Source organism: Schistocerca serialis, chromosome 1, assembly GCF_023864345.2.
Source record: "Schistocerca serialis cubense isolate TAMUIC-IGC-003099 chromosome 1, iqSchSeri2.2, whole genome shotgun sequence".
NCBI classification, from domain to species: domain Eukaryota; kingdom Metazoa; phylum Arthropoda; class Insecta; order Orthoptera; family Acrididae; genus Schistocerca; species Schistocerca serialis.
In genome coordinates, this window is record NC_064638.1 from 317,302,134 (window position 1) to 317,326,168 (window position 24,035).

Consider the following 24,035-nt stretch of genomic DNA (forward strand, 5'->3'; position numbering starts at 1 on the left):
ACCGGGCCCCAGTCGGCCACGTGACATTACGGAGAGGGAAGACCATCGTATTGGCGTATGGACCTGGCGTATCGTGCTGCATCTGTAGCATCAACTTGAGCAGCAGTTGGCATCATAGTGACGCAATGAAGCGTTACAAATCGGTTACCTGAAACGCAGGTCCGAGCCTGACGCCCTGTAGCATGCATTCCACTGACCTCAAATTATTGTCCTTTGGGACTCCAGTTGAGCCAAGTGAGAGCTCATTGGAGGGCAGGGTTTTTTGATGGAAGCTGGTAGTACCTTGGTCCCAGTGATGACCGCATGTTACTTAGAAAGAGGCCATTGGAGGGCCTGCAACCAGCCACACTGGAGCTATAACTGGTGTTATAGTTTGGGATGCGATTTCGTATGACAGCAGAAGCTCTCTCGACTGCTAATTTGTATGTCAGTCCGGTGATTCGATGTTTTGTGTTGCCATTCATGAACAGCATTCCAGAGGGTGCTTTCCAACAGGGTAACGTCCCCCAACATGCTCTGCGGAGTGTCGACATGTTGGCTTGGCCAGCTCGATCACCAGAGCCTCCAGTTGAGTACATATGGGACGTTACCGGACGACAACTCCAGCTTCATCCACAATCAGCATTAACCGTCCCTGTAGTGACAGACCAAGTGCAACAGCATGGAACTCCACCACAAACTGACATCCGGCACCTGTACAATACAATGCATGCACGGCTGCATTTATAAACGAAAAAGAAAAGGAAAACACAAACAGTACATATGTACGAAGTCAAAACCACTACTTACCTTAATGGTGTACGCTCCACCTCATACCGGCCTATGTTCGATGGGCCATGTCCCGCCATAAACTGCAGCTGCAAACGGTCGCTCACTTACTAGCCTGACCCGGCGAGATAGCGGGTCAGGCTAGTAAGTTGGGGTTGGATTGTTTCGGGGAAGAGACCAAACAGCGAGGTCATCGGTCTCATCGGATTAGGGAAGGACGGGGGAAGAAGTCGGCCGTGCCCTTTCAAAGGAACCATCCCGGCATTTGCCTGGAGAGATTTAAGTCTAGTAAGTTAACGACCGTTTGTAGCTGCAGTTTATGGCGGGACATGGCCCATCGAACATAGGCCGGTATGAGGTGGAGCGTACACCATTGAGGTAAGTAGTGGTTTTGATTTTGTACATATGTACTGTTTGTGTTTCCCTTTTCTTTTTCGTTTATAAATGTATAGCTGTGATGTTCTTTTAATCATTGACAAAGGTCTTCTTAGGCACTTGTGAGTTTTATTGTTGTTCTGAAGAAGGTGTAGGTATCTACGCCGAAACCAAGGTTAACACTTAACACTAGGTGCTTTTTTCGCAATGGAGGCGGGATTTTAGTTTTATAATATAATCTACCTTGCTTGTGTCCACCCCCGGTAGCTGAATGGTCAGCGCGACCGAATGTATGCCGGCACGGTTGCTCAGCGTGTTCGGTGAGAGAGCCGGTTGGCCTCTGTAGTAAAAAACTGAGTGGAAGGATCAACCACCGAACTTGAACAGGATGTCTTGCGACGTCAGCAACGACCAAACACAACGATCAATATCGAACGAAATGGAAGGTCAATCCTAAGGTCCCGGGTTCGATTCCCGGCTGGGTTGGAGATTTTCTCTGCTCAGGGACTGGGTGCTGGGTTGTCCTAATCATCATCATTTCATCTCCATAGACGCGCTGATCGTCGAAGTGGCGTCACATCGAAAGACTTGCACCCAGCGAACGGTCTACCCGACAGGAGGCCCTAGTCATACGACATTTTTTACCTCGCTTGTGATCAAAACAGGGGCCAGCAACACTGTTATTAGTAGATATCTGCTGCGGTGACCACTTCAACCATCACCTGCTGACTAAGATGGCGTAGTAAAACGCTGAAACTGGTTACCCAATGAAATGTTGAAAATTGACGGCTGAAAAGGATTTAATTTGACATCCTCTATCGAACAGCTGAGTCCCGCAATCACCACTAAAAAGATGGACATGGAGAGAGTATCAGAGTCATTCCCTATCTCCTTAAAGGTAACAGTAGTGTGGGTAGTTGGCACCTTGTATGGGGTGCAGAGCAGTGCCTCGTCTACCGTCGATGACTCCGTGTTGCAGGAGGGCGGCGAGTCGTGGCAGGAGGCTGGCCGCCGCCTCACGCTGTACGGACGCGCCGCCAAGTTCCGGCGACAGAAGAAGGCCGCCAAGACGCTCGGCATCGTCGTGGGCGGCTTCCTGCTCTGCTGGTTCCCCTTCTTCCTCATCCTGCCCATCGGTGAGTATCTAGCGCTCGAGTACCGGACACGCACGCCGGCCGAAGTGGCCGAGCGGTTCTAGGCGCTACAGTCTGGAGCTGCGCGACCGCTACGGTCTCAGGTTCGAATCCTGCCTCGGGCATGGATGTGTGTGATGTCCTTAGGCTAGTTAGGTTTAAGTAGTTCCAAGTTCTGGGGGACTGATGACCACAGCAGTTAAGTCCCATAGTGTTCAGAGCCATTTGAACCATTTGAACCGGACACGTACGATTTCGCTAGGTACTGTAAAATCGTGTCACGATACACTGATGGAAATGGAATGTGTTACACCATCAATCTCCAGTCTTCAACACATAACGGGCGTTAAATGATTACGGGGAGACGTTCATCGACCTGACCGAAAATGTCAACTTTCTGTTTATTTAATTTATTTATTTATTTACTTTAGTAGTACACATGGACAACAAGTTTCCATTGTCAACGATGAAATCACATCCGAAGAGTCCGAGAGAATGTTTGACGCGACCTTCTCTACACGTCCAATTTTCGAAGCAACACTTCAAACGGTTCAAATGGCTCTGAGCACTATGGGACTTAACATCTGAGGTCATCAGTCCCCTAGAACTTAGAACTACATAAACCTAACTAACCTAAGGACGTCACACACATCCATGCCCTAGGCAGGATTCGAACCTGCGACCGTAGCGTTCACGCGGTTACAGACTGAAGCGCCTAGAACCACTCGGCCACACAGGCTGGCAAGCAACACTTCAATAATATCGCGATGAACAACAATTCCCTGACTAACTTTGAAGAAATAAATCTCGAAGGCCGCAGCATATTCTCTTTGGTTGTAAGATCATCTCTGACTCTGTTCTGTTTTTAGAAACAGTAACAAACGAAGTGCTTTGTTTATGCCCTGAAACCAAATTTTCGTTTCCATCTGCTACAGTTAGCAGAGTTGCAACTTATGATGCAGCTCTTGTGTTTAATGATAGGGACGTAGGGAGGATGAAGGTATTGTAGAGAATGGGCTTTAACGTTGGAAAATTCACTCAAGACATCTTGAGAAAAATACATTTACAGCACCACTCTCCAGATGAGAAATCGGTTGAAGAGGTGGTTATGGAAAGAAGGCAGGAAACAAGAAACCAGAAGAGAAGCCCTGAAAGGAAGCAGAATACTGGGGCCTTCGAAAGAGGTGACATGGGAAAATAGTTAGGTTGCATTTCCTGACAATTATGATTCTTCAAAATTTATGTACCTTTCTACATCTACATCTGCATGGATACTCTGCAAATCACATTTAAATGCCTGGCAGAGGATTCATCGAACCTGCTTCACAATTCTCTTTTATTCCAATCTCGTATACCACGCCGAAAGAATGAACACCTATATCTTCCCGTACGAGCTCTGATTTCCCTAATTTTATCATGGTGATTGCTCCTCCCTATGTAGGTCGGTGACAACAAAATATTTTCGCATTCGGAGGAGAAAGTTGGTGATTGGAATTTCGTGACAAGATTCCGTTGCAACGAAAAACGCCTTTCTTTTAATGATGTCCACCCCAAATCCTGTATCATTTTTGTGACACTCTCTCCTACATCTCGCAATAATACAAAACGTGCTGCCTTTCTTTGAACTTTTTCGATGTACTCCGTCAGTCCTATCTGGTAAGGATCCCACACCGCTCAGCAGTATTTTAAAAGAGGACGGACAAGCCTAGTGTAGGCTGTCGCCTTAGTAGGTCTGTTACATTTTCTAAGTGTCCTGCCAATAAAAGACAGTCTTAGGTACCCTTCACCACAACATTTTTTCTATGTAATTCTTCCAATTTAAGTTGTTCGTAATTGTAATTCTTAGGTATTTAGTTGAATTTACGGTCTTTAGATTTGACTGATTTATCGTGTAACCAAAATTTAACGAGTTCCTTTTAGCACCCATGTGGATGACGTCACACTTTTCGTTATTTAGGGTCAACTTCCAATTTTCACACCATTCAAATATCTTTTCTAACTCGTTCTGCAATTTGTTTTCATCTTCTGATGACTTTATAGTCGATAAACTACAGCGTCATCTGCATACAACCTAATCGTTTATGTAGATAAGGAACAACAAAGGGCCTATAACACTACCTTGTGGAACGCCAAAAATCACTTCTGTTTTACTCGGTGACTTTCCGTCAATTACTACGAAATGTGACCTCTCTGACAGGAAATCACAAATCCAGTCACATAACTGAGACGATATTCCATAAGCAAGCAATTTCACTACGATCCGCTTGTGTGGTACAGTGTCAATAGCCTTCCGGGAATCCAGAAATACGGAATTGATCTGTTAATCCCTTGTCAATAGCACTCAACACTTCATGTGAATAAAGAGCTAGTTGTGTTTCACAGGAACTATGTTTTCTAAAACCATGTTGACTGTATCTCAATATATCGTTTTCTTCGAGGTAATTCATAATGTTCGAACACAATATAGTTCCAAAATCCTGCTGCATATCGACGTTAACGATATGGGCCTGTAATTTACTGGATTAATCCTAGTACCTTTCTTGAATATTGATGTGACCTGAGAAACTTTCCAGCCTTTGAATACGGATCTTTCGTCGAGCGAGTGGTTGTATATGATTGCTAAGTATGGAGGTAATGCATCAGCATACTCCGAAAGGAACCTGACTGGTACAGAGTCTGGACCAGAAGACTTGCTTTTGTTAAGTGATTTAAGTTGCTTCACTACTCCGAGGATATTTACTTCTACGTTACTCATGTTAGCAGCTAGCCGGCCGAAGTGGCCGTGCGGTTAAAGGCGCTGCAGTCTGGAACCGCAAGACCGCTACGGTCGCAGATTCGAATCCTGCCTCGGGCATGGATGTTTGTGCTGTCCTTAGGTTAGTTAGGTTTAACTAGTTCTAAGTTCTAGGGGACTAATGAGCTCAGCAGTTGAGTCCCATAGTGCTCAGAGCCATTTGAACCATTTTTTTGTTAGCAGCTGTTCTCGATTCGAATTCTGCAATATTTACTTCGTCTTCTTTTGTGAAGGCATTTTGGAAGGCTGTGTTCAGTAACATTGCTTTGGCAGCACTGTCTTTGATAGTATCTCCATTGCTATCGCGCAGAGAAGGCATTGATTGTTTTTTGCCGCTAACATACTTCACATACGACCAGAATCTGTTTCGATTTTCTGCCAGGTTTCGAGACAAAGTTTCGTTGTGGAAACTGTAATAAGCATATTGCATTGAAGTCCTTACTAAATTTCGAGCTTCTGTAAAAGGTCGCCAATCTTGGGAATTTTGCGTCTGTTTAAATTTGGCATGTTTGTTTCGTTGTTTCTGCAGCAGTGTTCTAACCCGTTTTGTGTACCAAGGAGGATCAGCTCCGTCGTTTGTTAATTTATTCGGTACAGATCTCTCAATTGCTGCCGATACTATTTCTTTGAATTTAAGCCACATCTGGTCTACATTTAGATTATTAGATTATTAATTTGGAATGAGTGGAGATTGTCTCTCGGGAAGTTTTTATGGATACCGCTTAACTCTGGCTATAGACCATGCAAGTCCCATATTGCTCAGAGCCATTTGAACCATTTTTTTTTTTAATGAGAGTTCCTTACGCCGGAAGTCTTTGGCCGCCATTGCTGATGATTTATATTCAAAATTTCAGTGTTGGCGGATATCGAACCTGGATCTCAGAACATGTTGATTGCTAGTCAGTTACGTTCCCTTTCCCCTGGACTTGTGGGACTGCATGCTTGAGACGTATATTGGAAGGATCATCAGGGGTCAGGCAAATTCTGCTGAAGAAAACCTAACATCACTGATCTAGGTTCTGTTTCAAGTGCTCAACTGCCCCTCTTGTTGGCGCATAACGCTGCTGTGACATTTGTGGTGAGGTTGCTAGGGTATAGATCAAATTTATTACATGAAGGCAGTTGCGTACTGCACAGTTGTCTCCACAAATACAGCTCACAGTTCTTTTGTAATCTTGTAGGGCTACGTGAAAGCCATAATATATTGGTAGCGGTCATCAGTTGACTGTGTTGAACTAGGGAGAACACTACAAGGCGCGTCTTTGTGTCTCTCGACAGCAGTTGAACGGTGCGAAAATTTGGCGGGAAGCTTCCCGAGCTGGCGACCCTGAATTGCTGCAGACTGGACACAGTCTAAGCTTAAAATATGTTGTCAGACCAAATACTGCGCAAAAGCCACATTACCCGGTTCAGGAGCAGAGACAAAACACGCTCTACTGGAATCCACAGGGAAAGCAGGTTTAGTTTTTCCTCCGTTTAAAAGAAGAGAGTAGTAGCGATTTCCTATGTTCGTAACATGTTGGAAAACTACACAAGTCATGGATGTGGGACGAAACATTATTTCTTCAATTTATTTTTATTCATACGTCACTATTTCCATTATAATGAGGAATGACATATTCAGCACCTGCTTTTACTGGTGTGTTAATTTGAAGCTCTTGGTGTCTGTAGCGGTTGTGTGTAAGGTACGTAATGTACTTGTTCCATTCCCTGTGAGGTGGTTGCGGTTAGCATTGTTTTCGTTTGCTGGAATATTTGTGCGAGTGTTTTAGTGCCTTAATAATTTCTTGCTATTATACGGCAAGGGAAAGGGATACGCGAAACTTAATGACCATGCGGGTACGGTGAGAAATGTGTGTCTATGACTGCCTTCTTTTATTTGTGTGTGTGTGTGGGGGGGGGGGGGGGGCGGGCGTGTAGCTTGAACGTGAGAGAGGGAGAGAGAGAGGGAGAGATAGAGAGAGAGAGAAATTGCGTGTGTTCGGGCACAAAAGGGCAGTAAATTCCTCTCTGCCTCGCAACATTCCTGTGACTTTTTCCAGTCTTTGCCCTGCACCCACAGTGCTTTGCGTCTTCCTAGCTGGCAGCGCGTAGGCCTACTACTGAGGAAACATCCTTCACTCTTGTCATCCTCTGTTGCATGTTGTTGGTTGTTTGGTTGATGTGGGGAGAGAGGCCAAACAGCGAGGTCATCAATCCCATTGGATTAGGGAAGGTTGGGGAAGGAAGTCGGCCGTGCCCTTTGAAAGGAACCGCCCCGGAATTTGCCTCAAGCGATGTAGGGAAATCACGGAAAACCTAAATCAGGATGGCCGGACGCGGGTTTGAACCATCGGCCTCCCGAATTCGAGTCCAGTGTGCTAACCACTACACCACCTCGCTCGGCCAACCACATAAGAGCGAACAAGATGTTTTGCCCGTCACAAAGTTCTGTATATGATGTGATTTAGTGTAACTAGCTTCTGTTTATGGGGACGATGCTAAGTGGATCGTGTATTGTGTCTATGGATTCTGGTTTTCTGTTTGTTGAAAGAATGACATTTTCCTTTATTTTTATTATGTTAAGAAAATTTATTTGGTCTTCTTTGACACTTGGAAAAGAAATAGAATACCAAATAAATTTCTTTGAGATAACGTAAGAAACATTTATAATCGTTGATTATGTTTGTTAAGAATGCACCGCCATAGTTTGAAAGTTATGCTAATAGAAGCTCAAATTAACTGTAATCTACATCTTCATTTCGATGTTCGTTAACACAGCTATTTGATTGTTTTGCACAGTCGTTGAAAGTATTCAAGCTTAATTCTCATTTACCTAAAATAAGTAAGACTTTACACTCCCACTTAGGCAAGGATAGCATGCAACATTCAGCCGTTCCACGTAAATTATGCTCTTGAACAGATATTCTACCATTCAGGGTGGGGTTATTGCAGCGACCACTGCGTAGATACCACAAAAAGACCTAGCAGAGAAATGTTGGGAGGAGAGAAGGAAGTTAGAATAAATGGATTAACGTCAGATTGTAGGGAGCCGTTCACCGCTTCTGGGAATGAAACCTGAAACAGGTAACGACGTCTAATACTAGCGTTTCTCGACAGACTATTCTTTTTTTTTCAAATATTAAGTCTCCCACCGAAGAACAGAGACAATTCTTCTCTAGAACTACCTTTAAAATTTGTTATCAATCGTTTCAGGAAGTTTGGGTTGGGTTTGGGTTGTTTGGGGAAGACCAGACAGCGAGGTCATCGGTCTCGTCAGATTAGGGAAGGACGGGGAAGGAAGTCGGCCGTGCCCTTTCAAAGGAACCATCCCGGCATTTGCCTGGAGCGATTTAGGGAAATCACGGAAAACCTAAATCAGGATGGCTGGAGACGGGATTGAACCGTCGTCCTCCAGAATGCGAGTCCAGTGTGCTAGCCACTGCGCCACCTCACTCGGTGGGAAGTACTGAAGTGCGTTTTCTTTACGTAAAGCATCTTCACGAGGTACAGTTTTCCGTTACGTGGAAAAAAGAAACCTAAGCAAGGTAGATTGTTAATAAATTATGAAAGCAAATACGAGATGTGGAATGTAAATAAGATAGTGACACGTATAATGTAATTATTCTATGTCCTGGGACACGGATGGGATCGACAAACTAGATAAAAAAAAGAAATTACGCGTAATAGATACAAAAAAATCACAGGTGAAAGAAAACTGAACAGTTGATCAATCCTCACATCTCAAGCCTCTGTTGGAGGGTGCAGCTCCCATCGTCCGCAGGTTACACGCTAAGCAGTTGAAAGATCGTCAAGAAAAATCTTCCGTAGACCACCAACATCTCGAAAGTTTTCCTACGGATTAGGGTGCGTTCAGGGCTGTACATCTCTAAAATATAACAAAATAGTCTGTTGGCCGTATGCGAGAACTTTCGCTCGTGTTTTCTATAGATAATGTCTCATTCCCCGGTGTAGCAGAAAATTACGGGATCTTGGATCGCTACACTGAGAAGTGAATTGGTTCGGCAGTGCGTCATAAATAAAAAAAATTAAGTGCCTTTATTTAAGCAAAAAGGTACAGTTACATTTTGATATGGATACTATCAAACTTCGTGCTGTAGCTCTTGTCCTACACAAAATTGTTATATACAATTGTCAGTACGGAATCGCATGTTTAATTGGTAGATTCAGCTGTCACCTCAGATGTTCGTAAGCAACACCGCGCTGAACACATACTTTTACATATTACCGGTTACTTCGATAAACATTCATGTGGTGACGTAGCTGCTCTAAATGTTTCTGAAGCTGTTAACGACTGGAACATAGTTCTTCTCCGCAGCCTATTAAGTAACTGCACTTCATAAGTCCTAATTGTTTCAACGTTTGTCACTTCAGCTATAGAAATAACTAATAACCTATGAATCCATGAAACATGCTTCTGGCGTGACAGCATGTAGAGTGCGCGTTTCGTTCGCCACGGCGCTAGGAGGGGGAGGGTGGCGAGCCCATCGCCCCGGCCGCCTTTGATCCCCGTTTGATAGCAGGCTGAGTGGACCATTGGCCTCCTGGAAGGACCGGAACGGGGCAAAATGCCCCCTCCCACACAGGGTTTTCAGGTCCGTAATCCAGCACTCTACCCGCTAAACCACCAGACCACCTTTCGTAATCTGCGAAAAATATGAAATTAACTATACTCATTCGTTCGGTATCAAAATATTTGAGGAAGGACCAATTGCAATCGTATGACAAGAATTAAATTTCCGGATTCAGGACGGCTACTCTTTAACAGCTCAAGGCTGAGCTACCTACAAAATTTACCTCCAAAAATCTGTTCTCTACGTCACATAAAATTTCATTTGTCTGAATGTAATAAGTAACATTTTTTTAAAGATATGTATTTCGTAATTTTTTTTAGTACAGAACTAGAAAATTTGTGCTATTTTTAACTGAGTGTCTCATTCTGGTCTTATCAAGGTTTCCACGACATATTTCTCTCTCCAAGAGAATATCTTCCTCGGATATCTACAGTTCGCTCCCCCGAGGATCTAAACAAATAACGACGCGGTTACCAGCCTCATTATCAACACCCAGCTTTCAGAGTTAGCGTTACCAATGGCGGACTTCTCCTGCCCAGGAATGCGCCTTTTGCCAATCCTAGTCTGCTTTTCATCTTCTCCTTGCTCCGTCTTTCATGAGTTATTTTGTTACCTAACGCAATTAGTAGATTTCTTTAACCTTATCTACTTCGTGATCACCAATTCTGATGTTAATTTTCTCGCTGTTCTCATTTCTACCACTTCTCATTACTTTCACCTTTCTTCGTTTTACTCTCAATCCACATTCTACACACATTAGACTGGTCATTCCATTCAACAGATCCTATAATTCTTCTTCACTTTCACTGAGGGTAGCAATGTCATCAGCAAATATTATCACTGATATCCTTTCACGTCTGCAGCTCGTGGTCTAGTGGCTAGCGTTGCTACATCTGGATCACGGGGTCCTGGGTTCGATTCCTAGTCGGGTTGGGGATTTTCTCCGGCCGGGGACTGGGTGTTCGTGTTTTTCATCATCATCGTGAGTGCGGCTCCCGCAGCCGAGCGTAGCAGACGTGCTCTCCACCGTCAGCGCGGGCCCGCTCGCCTTGTTTACTTTCTTCGGCCGACACTAATGCGACGCCGTAGCGCTACAAGACCATGGCAAACCAATGCAGAAGATGAACCTTAAAATTCTCATTTCGGAACGACTTTACCCGACCAAAGGCGCTCGAAGTCGAACGCTTTTTAAAAGAGGAAGACAAGATCCCGGCTGCCGACATTGTCGGCATTCACTTTTCGATCGTCAGTAGCACGGTCTATGTAAAATTCATAAACGAAGCTACATGCGACAAGGTGCTTCGTGAGACGAAACAAGAATTCCGCTTCTGCCACGCAGACGGAAATGTTGGCAACGTCGAGGTCGGCCATGCCGCAATGGGACTGCGGACTATACGCATATTCGAACTTCCATTTGAACTCGCTGCAGCAGACGTTGTGGCGGCGCTCCTCCCCTACGGCACGGTACACGAACGCGTGGCTGAAAAATGGACCCAATTTTAGACGTATCCAGTGCTCAATGGAGTTCGCCAAGTGCCCATTGACCTCCAACGACACGTGCCATCCTATCTACAGATATGAGGGTGCCGGGCCATAGTTATTTATGACGGCCAGCCGAAGACGCGTTCCGGATGCGGCAAGGAAGGTCACCTTCGTTCCGAATGTCTCCAGCGTCGGATCACACAATTCCCACCGACGGACGTTGCACCACCAGCGACGAAGACTATTCTCCCCGTGACTTACGCGACGGCGCTCACGACGTTCTCAACAGACACAGTCGACCGATTTAGCGGTACAGAACCTTAACGGGCAGAAACCTGGATGATCCACCGGCCTGGCCAGTAGTGGAAAATAGTACTTCGACTCTGGAGCTACCGAACGCGACAGACATTGACGACAGCAAGATGGCAGCCGGCCGAAGTGGCCGTGAGATTCTAGGCGCTGCAATCTGGAACCGCGAGACCGCTACGGTCGCAGGTTCAAATCCTGCCTCGGGCATGGATGTGTGTGATGTCCTTAGGTTAGTTAGGTTTAACTAGTTCTAAGTTCTAGGGGACTAATGACCTCAGAAGTTGAGTCCCATAGTGCTCAGAGCCATTTGAACCATATTTTTAAAAAAAAGAGGGAAAAAAAATTAAGATGGCAGTTGATTCCCTTATTGTGCCGACCGAAGCATTTGTCCCGGCGGGACGTGAGTCATTGCCGTCTCCTGTCAATGAAGGCCACGTACGGAAACAGCGATCACCGAAACGCCGAAAGGAAAGCGCCTTCGTCGGACCGTGACGGAACACGGCAGTTCACATTCGGCCGGGGAAGAACAACTGACATCTCAAGAAGCCAACCACGAGGCTGAGGCCGTTTCCACTAACTCCAACTTTGCAGAACAGACAGAGAAACATGCAGCGTTCGAATATCAGCCCATTGACATAAATAATGAGCAGCGGGAAGGCACCAGTGCAGGGAGCGAAGTCGCCCGGTCCCTTACTATCAAACATTCCGATGCTATGGAAAATGATAAGACATCCGCGCCCGCTTCGTGGGCCGAGGACGTCGTGACACAAGATCCCGATCCGTGGCCAGCTGAGGCGCCGCCGGATCGTGCAGCATAAGCAGCACAAGGAGGACCGCGTTCGGCGGTGGGTGACATCACTTCCGATGTTCGCTTCTTTCTTTCGACATGGATCACCTCGCCCAGCCAACGCGTTGCCAGACTTACTGACTGGCGACAATGAATTTCAGCATGATAAATTCTCCTGTCAAGATCCAACTTTTGAAAGAAACAATACGAGCCATGGGGGTTGTTTTTACTTTCCTACAAGAAGTGAAAACGACCGCACTCCCGAACTTTTATGGTTACGCCACATATGTGACGCCCGGTGGCCCTGCAGACACCGGAGTGGCAATATTAGTGCGTGATGGTATTGAAGTTACTGACGTCATGTATCTACCCTCTGCGCGAGGAATAGCACTTACGGCGCTCAACACCCGATTCATTAATGTTTACGCGCCGTCGGGTACCACCAGACGTCACGACTGCGCCAGATTCTACTCCACGGATGTCGCCCCCCCTTTTCCTTGGACGGTACGACAACAGCGTCTTCGCCGGCAATTTTAATTGCGTACTTCACCCCAAGGACCAAATCCCACAGTACATGCTCTGTCCGGAACTGGGTGCGATGATCCAAGAACTTCACTCGTGCGACACGTGGGAAAAAGTCCACGGTAATCGCTCTGGCCACACTCATCTTACCAGTCATTCGGCCAGCCAATTTGATCGCATATATGTGTCACAAGACCTCAACAAGGAGTGGTGACCGCCGAACAATGGCCTCAGGCCTGTTCCGATCATAGTGTCTATATCTACACTAAACATCTACGCCCCCAGCAAGTCTGGCGCAGCAATGGGATTTTGGAAGATTAACATAACTCACCTCGAGGACCTGGATTGCCGTCGGCAAGCTGAAGCAACGTGGACTGGCTGTGAACGCCGCCACCCACGATACACCTCGACCCTGGAGTGGTGGCTCCTTTGTGCCAAACCAGTAATCCGCAGGACACTTATGCAGTTTGACAAGGACGTGATTGCGTGGCATCGACAGACCCTCGATATTTTTACTAGGCAGCACTCAGGGATCTCGACGCCTTACCCCCCCCCCTTTCCCTGGAGAGACAACATGACCAAAGCAGAATCAAGGCTCACATACTATCATTGACGAAGCGCCGACTAGAAGGTGCCGTAGTCCGCTCGCGGCGGCACGACCGAACGGCTGCAGAGGAACCCACTATGCACCACGTTGTGGCGGATAAGCGCCGACAACGCCAACACTTAATCACACAACTCAGGGCACAAGACGGTCGCTTCTGTACGACCCAAGCAACCATAATAAAGCCGATGGAGAATCATTTTCGTCATATTTACCAGGAAAGAACAGTAGATAACGGGGCCACTACTGAAGTGTTGCAGCAGGTAACACGTACTGTCGACGAGGCTACTGTGAATGCACTAACAGAGGAAGTCTCACTCGAAGAAGTGGAAGACGCCGTGGACAAAAGTGCGGCCAATAAGTCTCCTGGGCCTGATGGATTCCCCATCGAATTCTAAAGGACCTTCCGTGACATCATGATGCCTCGCTGGGTTATAATGTTCCGCGAGCTCATATCTCCAGACTGTGTTGTGCCGCCAGCTTTTGTAGAAGGACTTCTCATACCGTTATACAAGCCAGGTGGAGGGCGATCAATTAACGACTATCGGCTGCTTACAATGCGGAACGGCGATTACAAGATTTTCGCCAGGGTTATGGCGGGCCGCATTAATACGACTTTGCCGATGATTCTCACCCCAGAACAGACGTCGCATGGGGAGAACCCAACATACACGTGGCCTCAATAGTGATCGCCTCTGCGTGCCGTCTGAGGGCGGCGATCGTCTCCATCGATTTCAACCGCGCCTTCTATAGAATGCACCATAACTTCCTCCTACGAGTGATGGACCGGATGGGATTCCCCCCAGGCCTCATTGATACCCTCTGGCGTCTTCGACCGCAGCCAACTCACACGTCCAGGTCAATGGAAGTACGGTAGGACCAGCACCCATTAAGGAGTCTCTACTACAGGGTTGTCCCCTTTCTACCTACCTTCATGCAATCGCACTCGAGCCACTCCTAGAGGGCCTTAACCACCGCCTATCTGGCATCACCCTGCGGGAAGTCACCTTTCGCTATAGGGCATACGCTGATGACCTGCTAATGCTGGTTCGTTCCAATGACGAAGTTCAAAGCGCACTAACCTGGATAGAGCGATACGGACAGGCTGCAGGCAGTCTTCTGAACATCAACAAGTCGGCGGCGTTGACTATTGGGCGTGGTCTCGGACCGGAAGCCCTCGCTCCCCTCCCACCACATTCGGATTTGCGATATTTGGAAATCACGTTCACGAAGGATGTACGTAAAACAGCTGCAGCAAACTACCGACGGTTACTACAGATCATAGGCGCAATGGTGCGACAGAACCTGCTCCGAGACTTGGATCAGCTACAACGTGTTGAATGCTTGAACATCTACGTGGCATCAAAACTCAACCATGTGGCACAAGTCCTAACACTACCGCTGCAGACAGGTCACCGGCTTCAGGCGGCCTTCAGTTACTACGTTTCCGCGGGTCATATATTTAAAGTACGATACGACACTCTTACCCTCCCAGTGCCCAAAGAGGGGCTGGGATTGGTCAACGTCAGGGCGAGAGCAGCTGCCCTTTACATGGGCAAAATGAGGAAATGTTGAAAAAGTCAACATACCTCTCTCACGGGTCGTTTACTACAGGTTCTGATGCCAGTTTCTAACGTCCCGCCGGTGTCGGTTGCGCACGTCGCACCACAGCTCTCCCATTTGTCGACCTTCATACTTGATTACAGCTATGTCAGCACTAACCTCCCCGCCACACGTCCACCAAAGGCGAAAGATTTTTATACCAACCTTCTGCCGGCTGTTGCCCATAACGTGGTGGAAAACAAGTACCCTACGGTTCACTGGCCAAGAGTGTGGAAAATGATACACCACAACTTTCTTTCATCCACGGTGCGTTCGAAGTGGTATCAGTTCGCCAACAAAAAATTTGCCACACGACAGCGACTTCACGCTATTGGACTGGCAGACTCACCTTATTGCCCAGATTGTCACCTCCTGGATACCGATGAACATCGTTTTACATGTGAATTGTCGTCCTGAGTTTGGCGACTAACACAGAAGGTATTGGCTCGTTACCTCCGGTTCACGCCTGATATGATTGACCCCCCCCCCCCCCATGAACCATGGACCTTGCCGTTGGTGGGGAGGCTTGCGTGCCTCAGCGATGCAGATAGCCGTACCGTAGGTGCAACCACAACGGAGGGGTATCTGTTGAGAGGCCAGACAAACGTGTGGTTCCTGAAGAGGGGCAGCAGCCTTTTCAGTAGTTGCAAGGGCAACAGTCTGGATGATTGACTGATCTGGCCTTGTAACAATAACCAAAACGGCCTTGCTGTGCTGGTACTGCGAACGGCTGAAAGCAAGGGGAAACTACAGCCGTAATTTTTCCCGAGGGCATGCAGCTTTACTGTATGATTACATGATGATGGCGTCCTCTTGGGTAAAATATTCCGGAGGTAAAATAGTCCCCCATTCGGATCTCCGGGCGGGGACTACTCAAGAGGATGTCGTTATCAGGACAAAGAAAACTGGCGTTCTACGGATCGGAGCGTGGAATGTTAGATCCCTTAATCGGGCAGGTAGGTTAGAAAATTTAAAAAGGGAAATGGATAGGTTGAAGTTAGATATAGTGGGAATTAGTGAAGTTCGGTGGCAGGAGGAACAAGACTTCTGGTCAAGTGACTACAGGGTTATAAACACAAAATCAAATAGGGGTAATGCAGGAGTAGGTTTAATAATGAATAGGAAAATAGGAATGCGGGTAATCTACTACAAACAGCATAGTGAACGCATTATTGTGGCCAAGATAGATACGAAGCCCACACCTACTACAGTAGTACAAGTTTATATGCCAACTAGCTCTGCAGATGACGAAGAAATTGAAGAAATGTATGATGAAATAAAAGAAATTATTCAGATTGTGAAGGGAGACGAAAATTTAATAGTCATGGGTGACTGGAATTCGAGTGTAGGAAAAGGGAGAGAAGGAAACATAGTAGTATGGATTGGGGGACAGAAATGAAAGAGGAAGCCGCCTGGTAGAATTTTGCACAGAGCACAACATAATCATAACTAACACTTGGTTTAAGAATCATGAAAGAAGGTTGTATACATGGAAGAACCCTGGAGATACTAAAAGGTATCAGATAGATTATATAATGGTAAGACAGAGATTTAGGAACCAGGTTTTAAATTGTAAGACATTTCCAGGGGCAGATGTGGACTCTGACCACAATCTATTGGTTATGACCTGTAGATTAAAACTGAAGAAACTGCAAAAAGGTGGGAATTTAAGGAGATGGGACCTGGATAAACTAAAAGAACCAGAGGTTGTACAGAGATTCAGGGAGAGCATAAGGGAGCAATTGACAGGAATGGGGGAAATAAATACAGTAGAAGAAGAATGGGTAGCTTTGAGGGATGAAGTAGTGAAGGCAGCAGAGGATGAAGTAGGTAAAAAGACGAGGGCTAGTAGAAATCCTTGGGTAACAGAAGAAATATTGAATTTAATTGATGAAAGGAGAAAATATAAAAATGCAGTAAGTGAAACAGGCAAAAAGGAATACAAACGTCTCAAAAATGAGATCGACAGGAAGTGCAAAATGGCTAAGCAGGGATGGCTAGAGGACAAATGTAAGGATGTAGAGGCCTATCTCACTAGGGGTAAGATAGATACCGCCTACAGGAAAATTAAAGAGACCTTTGGAGATAAGAGAACGACTTGTATGAATATCAAGAGCTCAGATGGAAACCCAGTTCTAAGCAAAGAAGGGAAAGCAGAAAGGTGGAAGGAGTATATAGAGGGTCTATACAAGGGCGATGTACTTGAGGACCATATTATGGAAGTGGAAGAGGATGTAGATGAAGATGAAATGGGAGATATGATACTGCGTGAAGAGTTTGACAGAGCACTGAAAGACCTGAGTCGAAACAAGGCCCCCGGAGTAGACAATATTCCATTGGAACTACTGACGGCCGTGGGAGAGCCAGTCCTGACAAAACTCTACCATCTGGTGAGCAAGATGTATGAAACAGGCGAAATACCCTCAGACTTCATGAAGAATATAATAATTCCAATCCCAAGGAAAGCAGGTGTTGACAGATGTGAAAATTACCGAACTATCAGTCTAATAAGTCACAGCTGCAAAATACTAACACGAATTCTTTACAGACGAATGGAAAAACTAGTAGAAGCCAACCTCGGGGAAGATCAGTTTGGATTCCGTAGAAACACTGGAACACGTGAGGCAATACTGACCTTACGACTTATCTTAGAAGAAAGATTAAGGAAAGGCAAACCTACGTTTCTTGCATTTGTAGACTTAGAGAAAGCTTTTGACAATGTTACTGGAATACTCTCTTTCAATTTCTAAAGGTGGCAGGGGTAAAATACAGGGAGCGAAAGGCTATTTACAATTTGTACAGAAGCCAGATGGCAGTTATGAGAGTCGAGGGACATGAAAGGGAAGCAGTGGTTGGGAAGGGAGTAAGACAGGGTTGTAGCCTCTCCCCGATGTTGTTCAATCTGTATATTGAGCAAGCAGTAAAGGAAACAAAAGAAAAATTCGGAGTAGGTATTAAAATTCATGGAGAAGAAATAAAAACTTTGAGGTTCGCCGATGACATTGTAATTCTGTCAGAGACAGCAAAGGACTTGGAAGAGCAGTTGAATGGAATGGATAGTGTCTTGAAAGGAGGATATAAGATGAACATCAACAAAAGCAAAACAAGGATAATGGAATGTAGTATAATTAAGTCGGGTGATGCTGAGGGAATTAGATTAGGAAATGAGGCACTTAAAGTAGTAAAGGAGTTTTGCTATTTGGGGAGCAAAATAACTGATGATGGTCGAAGTAGAGAGGATATAAAATGTAGGCTGGCAATGGCAAGGAAAGCGTTTCTGAAGAAGAGAAATTTGTTAACATCCAGTATTGATTTAAGTGTCAGGAAGTCATTTCTGAAAGTATTCGTAGGGAGTGTAGCCATGGAAGTGAAACATGGACGATAAATAGTTTGGACAAGAAGAGAATAGAAGCTTTCGAAATGTGGTGCTACAGAAGAATGCTGAAGATTAGATGGGTAGATCACATAACTAATGAGGAAGTATTGAATAGAATTGGGGAGAAGAGAAGTTTGTGGCACAACTTGACCAGAAGAAGGGATCGGTTGGTAGGACATGTTCTGAGGCATCAAAGGATCACCAATTTAGTATTGGAGGGCAGCGTGGAGGGTAAAAATCGTAGGGGGAGACCAAGAGATGAATACACTAAGCAGATTCAGAAGGATGTAGGTTGCAGTAGATACTGGGGGATGAAAAAGCTTGCACAGGATAGAGTAGCATGGAGAGCTGCATCAAACCAGTCTCAGGACTGAAGACCACAACAACAACAACAATGATTGACCCACAGACCCTACTCTGTCCAGATGAATCTTACTTTCCCGCCGCAAAATATCATGCGCTTACATGGTTCAAAGGAATTACAGTCGCCTATATCTTTAGCGACGGAGAGAAAGAGCAGCTTGATTACTGTTGGTTTCTCCAAAATGCTCACAATGCCCTCGAACGTACACCGAGATACCGTAAGTTCTTCGCAAATTATTTATGCAGCGTTTTCGTTAACCCCGCACTCAGCTGGGAGTACCAAGCTGCGGTTAATGTTCTGTGCCGCATCACACTAACGGCCGAACGTCCTGCCTTGTCAGCGATGAGGGAAGGAAGAGACAGGCTACTGCAAGGATTGCTGTTTTCCTTTTAGGCACTAGCAAAGCAGAATTACTCCGCTGCAGCTACCTTTCAAAGGCGCTGTTGGAGATGTCAGATAACGATGGCGAAGCACCACGTGGAACCAGTTACGTTTATTGAAGAACGTTTTAGCTGGAATTGCATCAGAGATTTACGTTTTTATTTTTTTGTTTGCTTTATGAATGACACTTTTGTCGTTGTAACACTGTTACTAGAATTCTCATTTGTACACGTTTCCGAAATTTAATCATGTAAAAAAAATTCATACATAAATAGAAAAAAATAAAAAAATGAGGGAATAGTTAGGGGCAACGCTTGAACAGAATTAGTTAATTTCTTTTCTCTTATGACAGAGTTAAAGTGGCGGTGCCAAGTAAGAGTTGATTTGATTTAGTTTCTTTTATTTTTGGAGATAATTAAAAAAATATAAAAGTTGAAAAAAGCGGTCAGCGCGAACAAAAAAAGATGGAAAAAGAGATGGATAGAGGAAAAAAAGTGGCTAGCGTTGCTCCGTCTGGATCACGGGGTCCCGGGTTCGATTCCCAGTCGGGTTGAGGATTTTCTCAGGCCGGGGACTGGGTGTTTGTGTTGTTTTCATCATCATCGTCATCATTCATGACAGTGTCTAAATTGAACTTAGTGAAGAAATTGAAGTGTGTGAAAAATTGGGACTTCGTATGGGCACTGATGACCGCGCAGTTGAGCGCCCAACAAAATCAAACATCGTATCCTTTCAATTTAATCCTAATCTTTAACATTTGCTTCATTTCTGTCAATACTTCTTCGACGTACAGATTAAACAGCTGGGGTCAAAGACATCAAGCTCTTAAAAATGTGGGTAAGTGTGCTAGTCCCTCTCTACAGATGTTTTTAGGCACAGTACTGTCAGCTTAACACCTTTACAACTTTATCACTGTCTACGCCTCGAAGGTGCAGTAGATGTCCCGAAAGCCCCCCTTAAATTCATTTGTCATGTCACTCCCAGCAGATATCATGAACTATGTTACACTACTGGCCATCAAAATTGCTACACCATGTAGATGACGTGCTACAGACGCGAAAATTAACCGACATGAAGAAGATGATGTGATATGCAAATGATTAGCTTTCCAGAGCATTCACACAGGGTTGGCGCCGGTGGCGACACCTACAAAGTGCTGACATGAGGAAAATTTCCAGCCAATTTCTCATACACAAACAGCAGTTGACCGGCGTTGCCTGGTGAAACGTTGTTGTGATGCCTCGTGTAAGGAGGAGAAATGCGTACCATCACGTTTCCGACTTTGATAAAGGTTGGATTGTAGCCTATCGCGATTGCGGTTTATCGTATCGCGAGATCCAATGACTGTTAGCAGAATATGGAATCGGTGGGTTCAGAAGGGTAATACGGAACGCCCTGCTGGATCCCAACGGCCTCGTATCACTAGCAATCGAGATGACAGGCATCTTATCCGCGTGGCTGCAACGGATCGTGCAGCCACGTCTCGATCACTGAGTCAACAGATGGGGACGTTTGCAAGACAACAACCATCTGCACGAACAGTTCGACGACGTTTGCAGCAACATGGACTATCAGCTCGTAGACCATGACTGGGTTTACCCTTGACGCTGCATCACAAACAGGAGCGACTGCGATTGCGTACTCAACGACGAACCTTGGTGCACGAATGGTAAAACGTCATTTTTTCGGATCAATCCAGGTTCTGTTTACAGCATCATGATGGTCGCATCCGTGTTTGGCGACATCGCGGTGAATGCACATTGGAAGCGTGTATTCGTCATAGCCATAGCCATACTGGCGTATCACACGGCCTGATGGTATGGTTACACGGCTTGGACACCTCTTGTCCGCATTGACGGCACTTTGAAAAGTGGACGTTACATTGCAGATGTGTTACGACCGGTGGCTCTACCCTTCATTCGATCCCTGCGAAACCCTACATTTCAGCAGGATAATGCACGACCACATGTTGCAGGTCCTGCACGGGCCTTTCTGGATACAGAAAATGTTCGACTGCTGCCCTGGCCAGCACTTTCTCCAGATCTCTCACCAACTGAAAACGTCTGGTCAATTTTGGCCGAGCAACTGGCTCGGCACAATACGCCAGTCACTACCCTCGATGAACTGTGGTATCGTGTTGAAGCTGCATGGACAGCTGTACCTGTACACGCCATCCAAGCTGTGTCTGACTCAATGCCCAGGCGTATCAAGGCCCTTATTACTGCCAGAGGTGGTTGTTCTGGGTACTGATTTCTCACGATCTATGCAGCCAAATTGCGTGAAAACGTAATCACATGTCAGTTCTAGTATAATATATTTGTCCAACTAATACCCGTTTATCATCTGCATTTCTTCTTGGTGTTGCAATTTTAATGGCCAGTAGTGTAAATACTTCGCATCAACGGGGCCGGGAGAGGACTCGTACTTCTTAGTACCATTAGTGATGTCGCAGACTACGTGCCTTTTCTGCAGGCGCCGAAAGCTCACACCACCCCCATAGCTGACTGGATATCCTCGCGCCGTCTGTGTCATGGGACCAGTAGAGATGGGAAGGGAAATATTCGATACATCTTAGCAGTTTCGATATCTGCACCCTTTCAACTTAACAGTACGTATGTACAGTGCCATAAACAAGGAATGAGTTTATATATCTATCTAATAGGTGACAGGTTACCTAGAAGAGAATTCCGTGATAGCCACTTCCGTTTTATCACGAATTTTCGAAAGCTGCCGGCCTCCCATTTGCTCTGGTAATTTGAGAGAACGTTTCTGTGGCGACGTCCACGGTTCATAACTACTGCCTACGTGTGCGACGCTATCCAGCACACGAGGATGCGTCCGCAAGTCTAACTCGCTCAAAGCCGAGCCTGACGGAGGGTCGAGTAGGACTCCGCGCCTCTCTGACGCCGCGTTATCAATGGCGGCCCTTTGATGTTCTGCAGAGCACCGCCGCCTCTGTTTCAGAGTAATTACTGTGCTAGCGACGACAGCACGCGCCGCCTTTGTCGGACGTCAGATCGCTCTTCACTGGTAATGGATGCCGGTCAACAAGGCAACACGTGTGTCGATTTCCCACCTAACGTCGTTTTCTGTACGCCATCAAAAGAGTGATTAACTTTAGGGCGTCTAAGCTTGACACTGAAGCCCTTTAATCGGTCGAGTGGAACTGAACGCAAAAGGTCTGTGTAAATACAGGAATCGTCTAAAACCACGACGTCATTGCTCCCTCGACTGGAAACTGGAATGGAGAGTGGAATTTGTAGCTCAAGTTGCAGTGTAGCGATGTCTGCACTTTCCCTCTACATTGCGGCCGCACTCAGTCGCTGTTAGGACGTAAGCGCTGGGTGAAGAGCTGCGCATTAGCCGACACCTGGTAGGAATGCTCGGATCGCCGGATACGCTATGGACAATACCTCGGTCGTGGCTATGACCTAGCGTGTAGTTATCCGAAGATTTTATTTTTTTCTTGGAATGACCGTGCTCGAACATTAGCTCCTGAAGTAGGCTTCATTATTTTTCTTTATCTGAACAACAGCGTAAGCGAACTGTTTTGCAGGTTCGTTTATGTCGTACGGAGAACAAGTAATATTAATTTACCTGTAGAGTACCTGAAACCAGCGACTTTCCATTATTCTGTGATAATTAGTCTTCACAATTTTTCAGGACTTTTTGTACGGTATTTTCCATTGAACAAAATTTAACATCATTTGTCATTATCAGTGTTGTCATGTTCAGTCTCAAGATTGGCTTAATATGGCTATCTACGCTACTGTGTCCTGTACAAGTCCTTTCACAATTACAGCAACCTACATCCGTTATAATCTGCTTACTGCTCTGATACCTTGGTATCCCTCTACAGTATTTACCCATTACACATCTTTCCATTACCAAACCGACGATTCAGTCATGCCTCAGGATGAGTCCTGTAAATAGGTCCCTTCTTTCACTTAAGTTGTGTAACAAATTTCTTTCTATGTTTACCTGATATGTTTATCCAGTGCAGGAGGCAATCTATAATTTTGTGTTGCAGTCTTCTTTTGAAAACGAATTTATTTGCAAAGATCGCTATGTTAACACATTTACTGGATTATTAGTTTCGAAAATATGTGTAGCCATCCGCAGATCTGTACAGAGAAAATATGCCGAGGTTACAGGCCTACATTCAAACAGTGAAAATGTCGTAGGGCATACACAACAGTTCAGTGACAAAAATCACAAACCCATACAACCAGTCAATCGTAATTACATCATACAATGCTTACACCACTCTGTCACATGAGGACTATACAATATGCTGTAAAATAACAACTCTTACAAAATTCTGCTCATATGGATGGACACAGTCCAAAGTCAGCAAATAATAATGAATACCTCCAATAAACAAAAATTTTAAATAAAAGCAGACCATAAAATAGTCGAAGCAACACAATAACGTGCCAAGTGTTGTATCACAAAATAAGTACAACTCGTACGTCACTTCTCTGTTACTTGATGTAATTACCAGTGCCCGGTTTTATGGACATGCAATTTTTATCATTGAGCTGTTATGTATGCTCTATTGCATTTTCAATTTTTTACTGCAGGCCTCTAACCTCGGCAACTTCCCTTTTTTAAATCTGAGGATGGCAGTACACATTACCGACACTAGTAACCCGGTAACTATGTTAAAACAGTGATCTTAGGATACAAAAATTGGTTTTCAAAAGAAGATTGCAATACAGACTTCTTTTTTCCCCCAGTTTAGTACCTCCTCATTAGTTGCACGATGTACCCATGTAATTTTCAACATTCATCTGTAAGGCCACATTTCAGAAGCTTTTATTCTCTTCTTGTCTGAACTGTTTATCTCCCACGTCTCGATTCCGCTCACAGCTACGCTCTAGACGTCTTCAGAATATACTTTCCCAGACTTTAATTTATACTCGTTGTTAAAAAGCTTCTATTTTTCAAAAACGATTTTCTTT

The 24,035-nt window shown here is 45.4% G+C and overlaps 1 protein-coding gene across 1 annotated transcript in view; it reads left to right on the forward strand.

Moving 5' to 3' along the window:
• Positions 1 to 1,996: 1,996 nt before the first annotated feature.
• LOC126470264 (alpha-1B adrenergic receptor-like) overlaps positions 1,997 to 24,035 on the forward strand; it is an 87,133-nt gene continuing 65,094 nt past the window's right edge. Inside the window, exon 1 of the mRNA XM_050098041.1 lies at positions 1,997 to 2,279. Coding sequence (XP_049953998.1) covers positions 1,997 to 2,279 — 283 coding nt within the window. The remainder of the gene's footprint in view (positions 2,280 to 24,035) is intronic.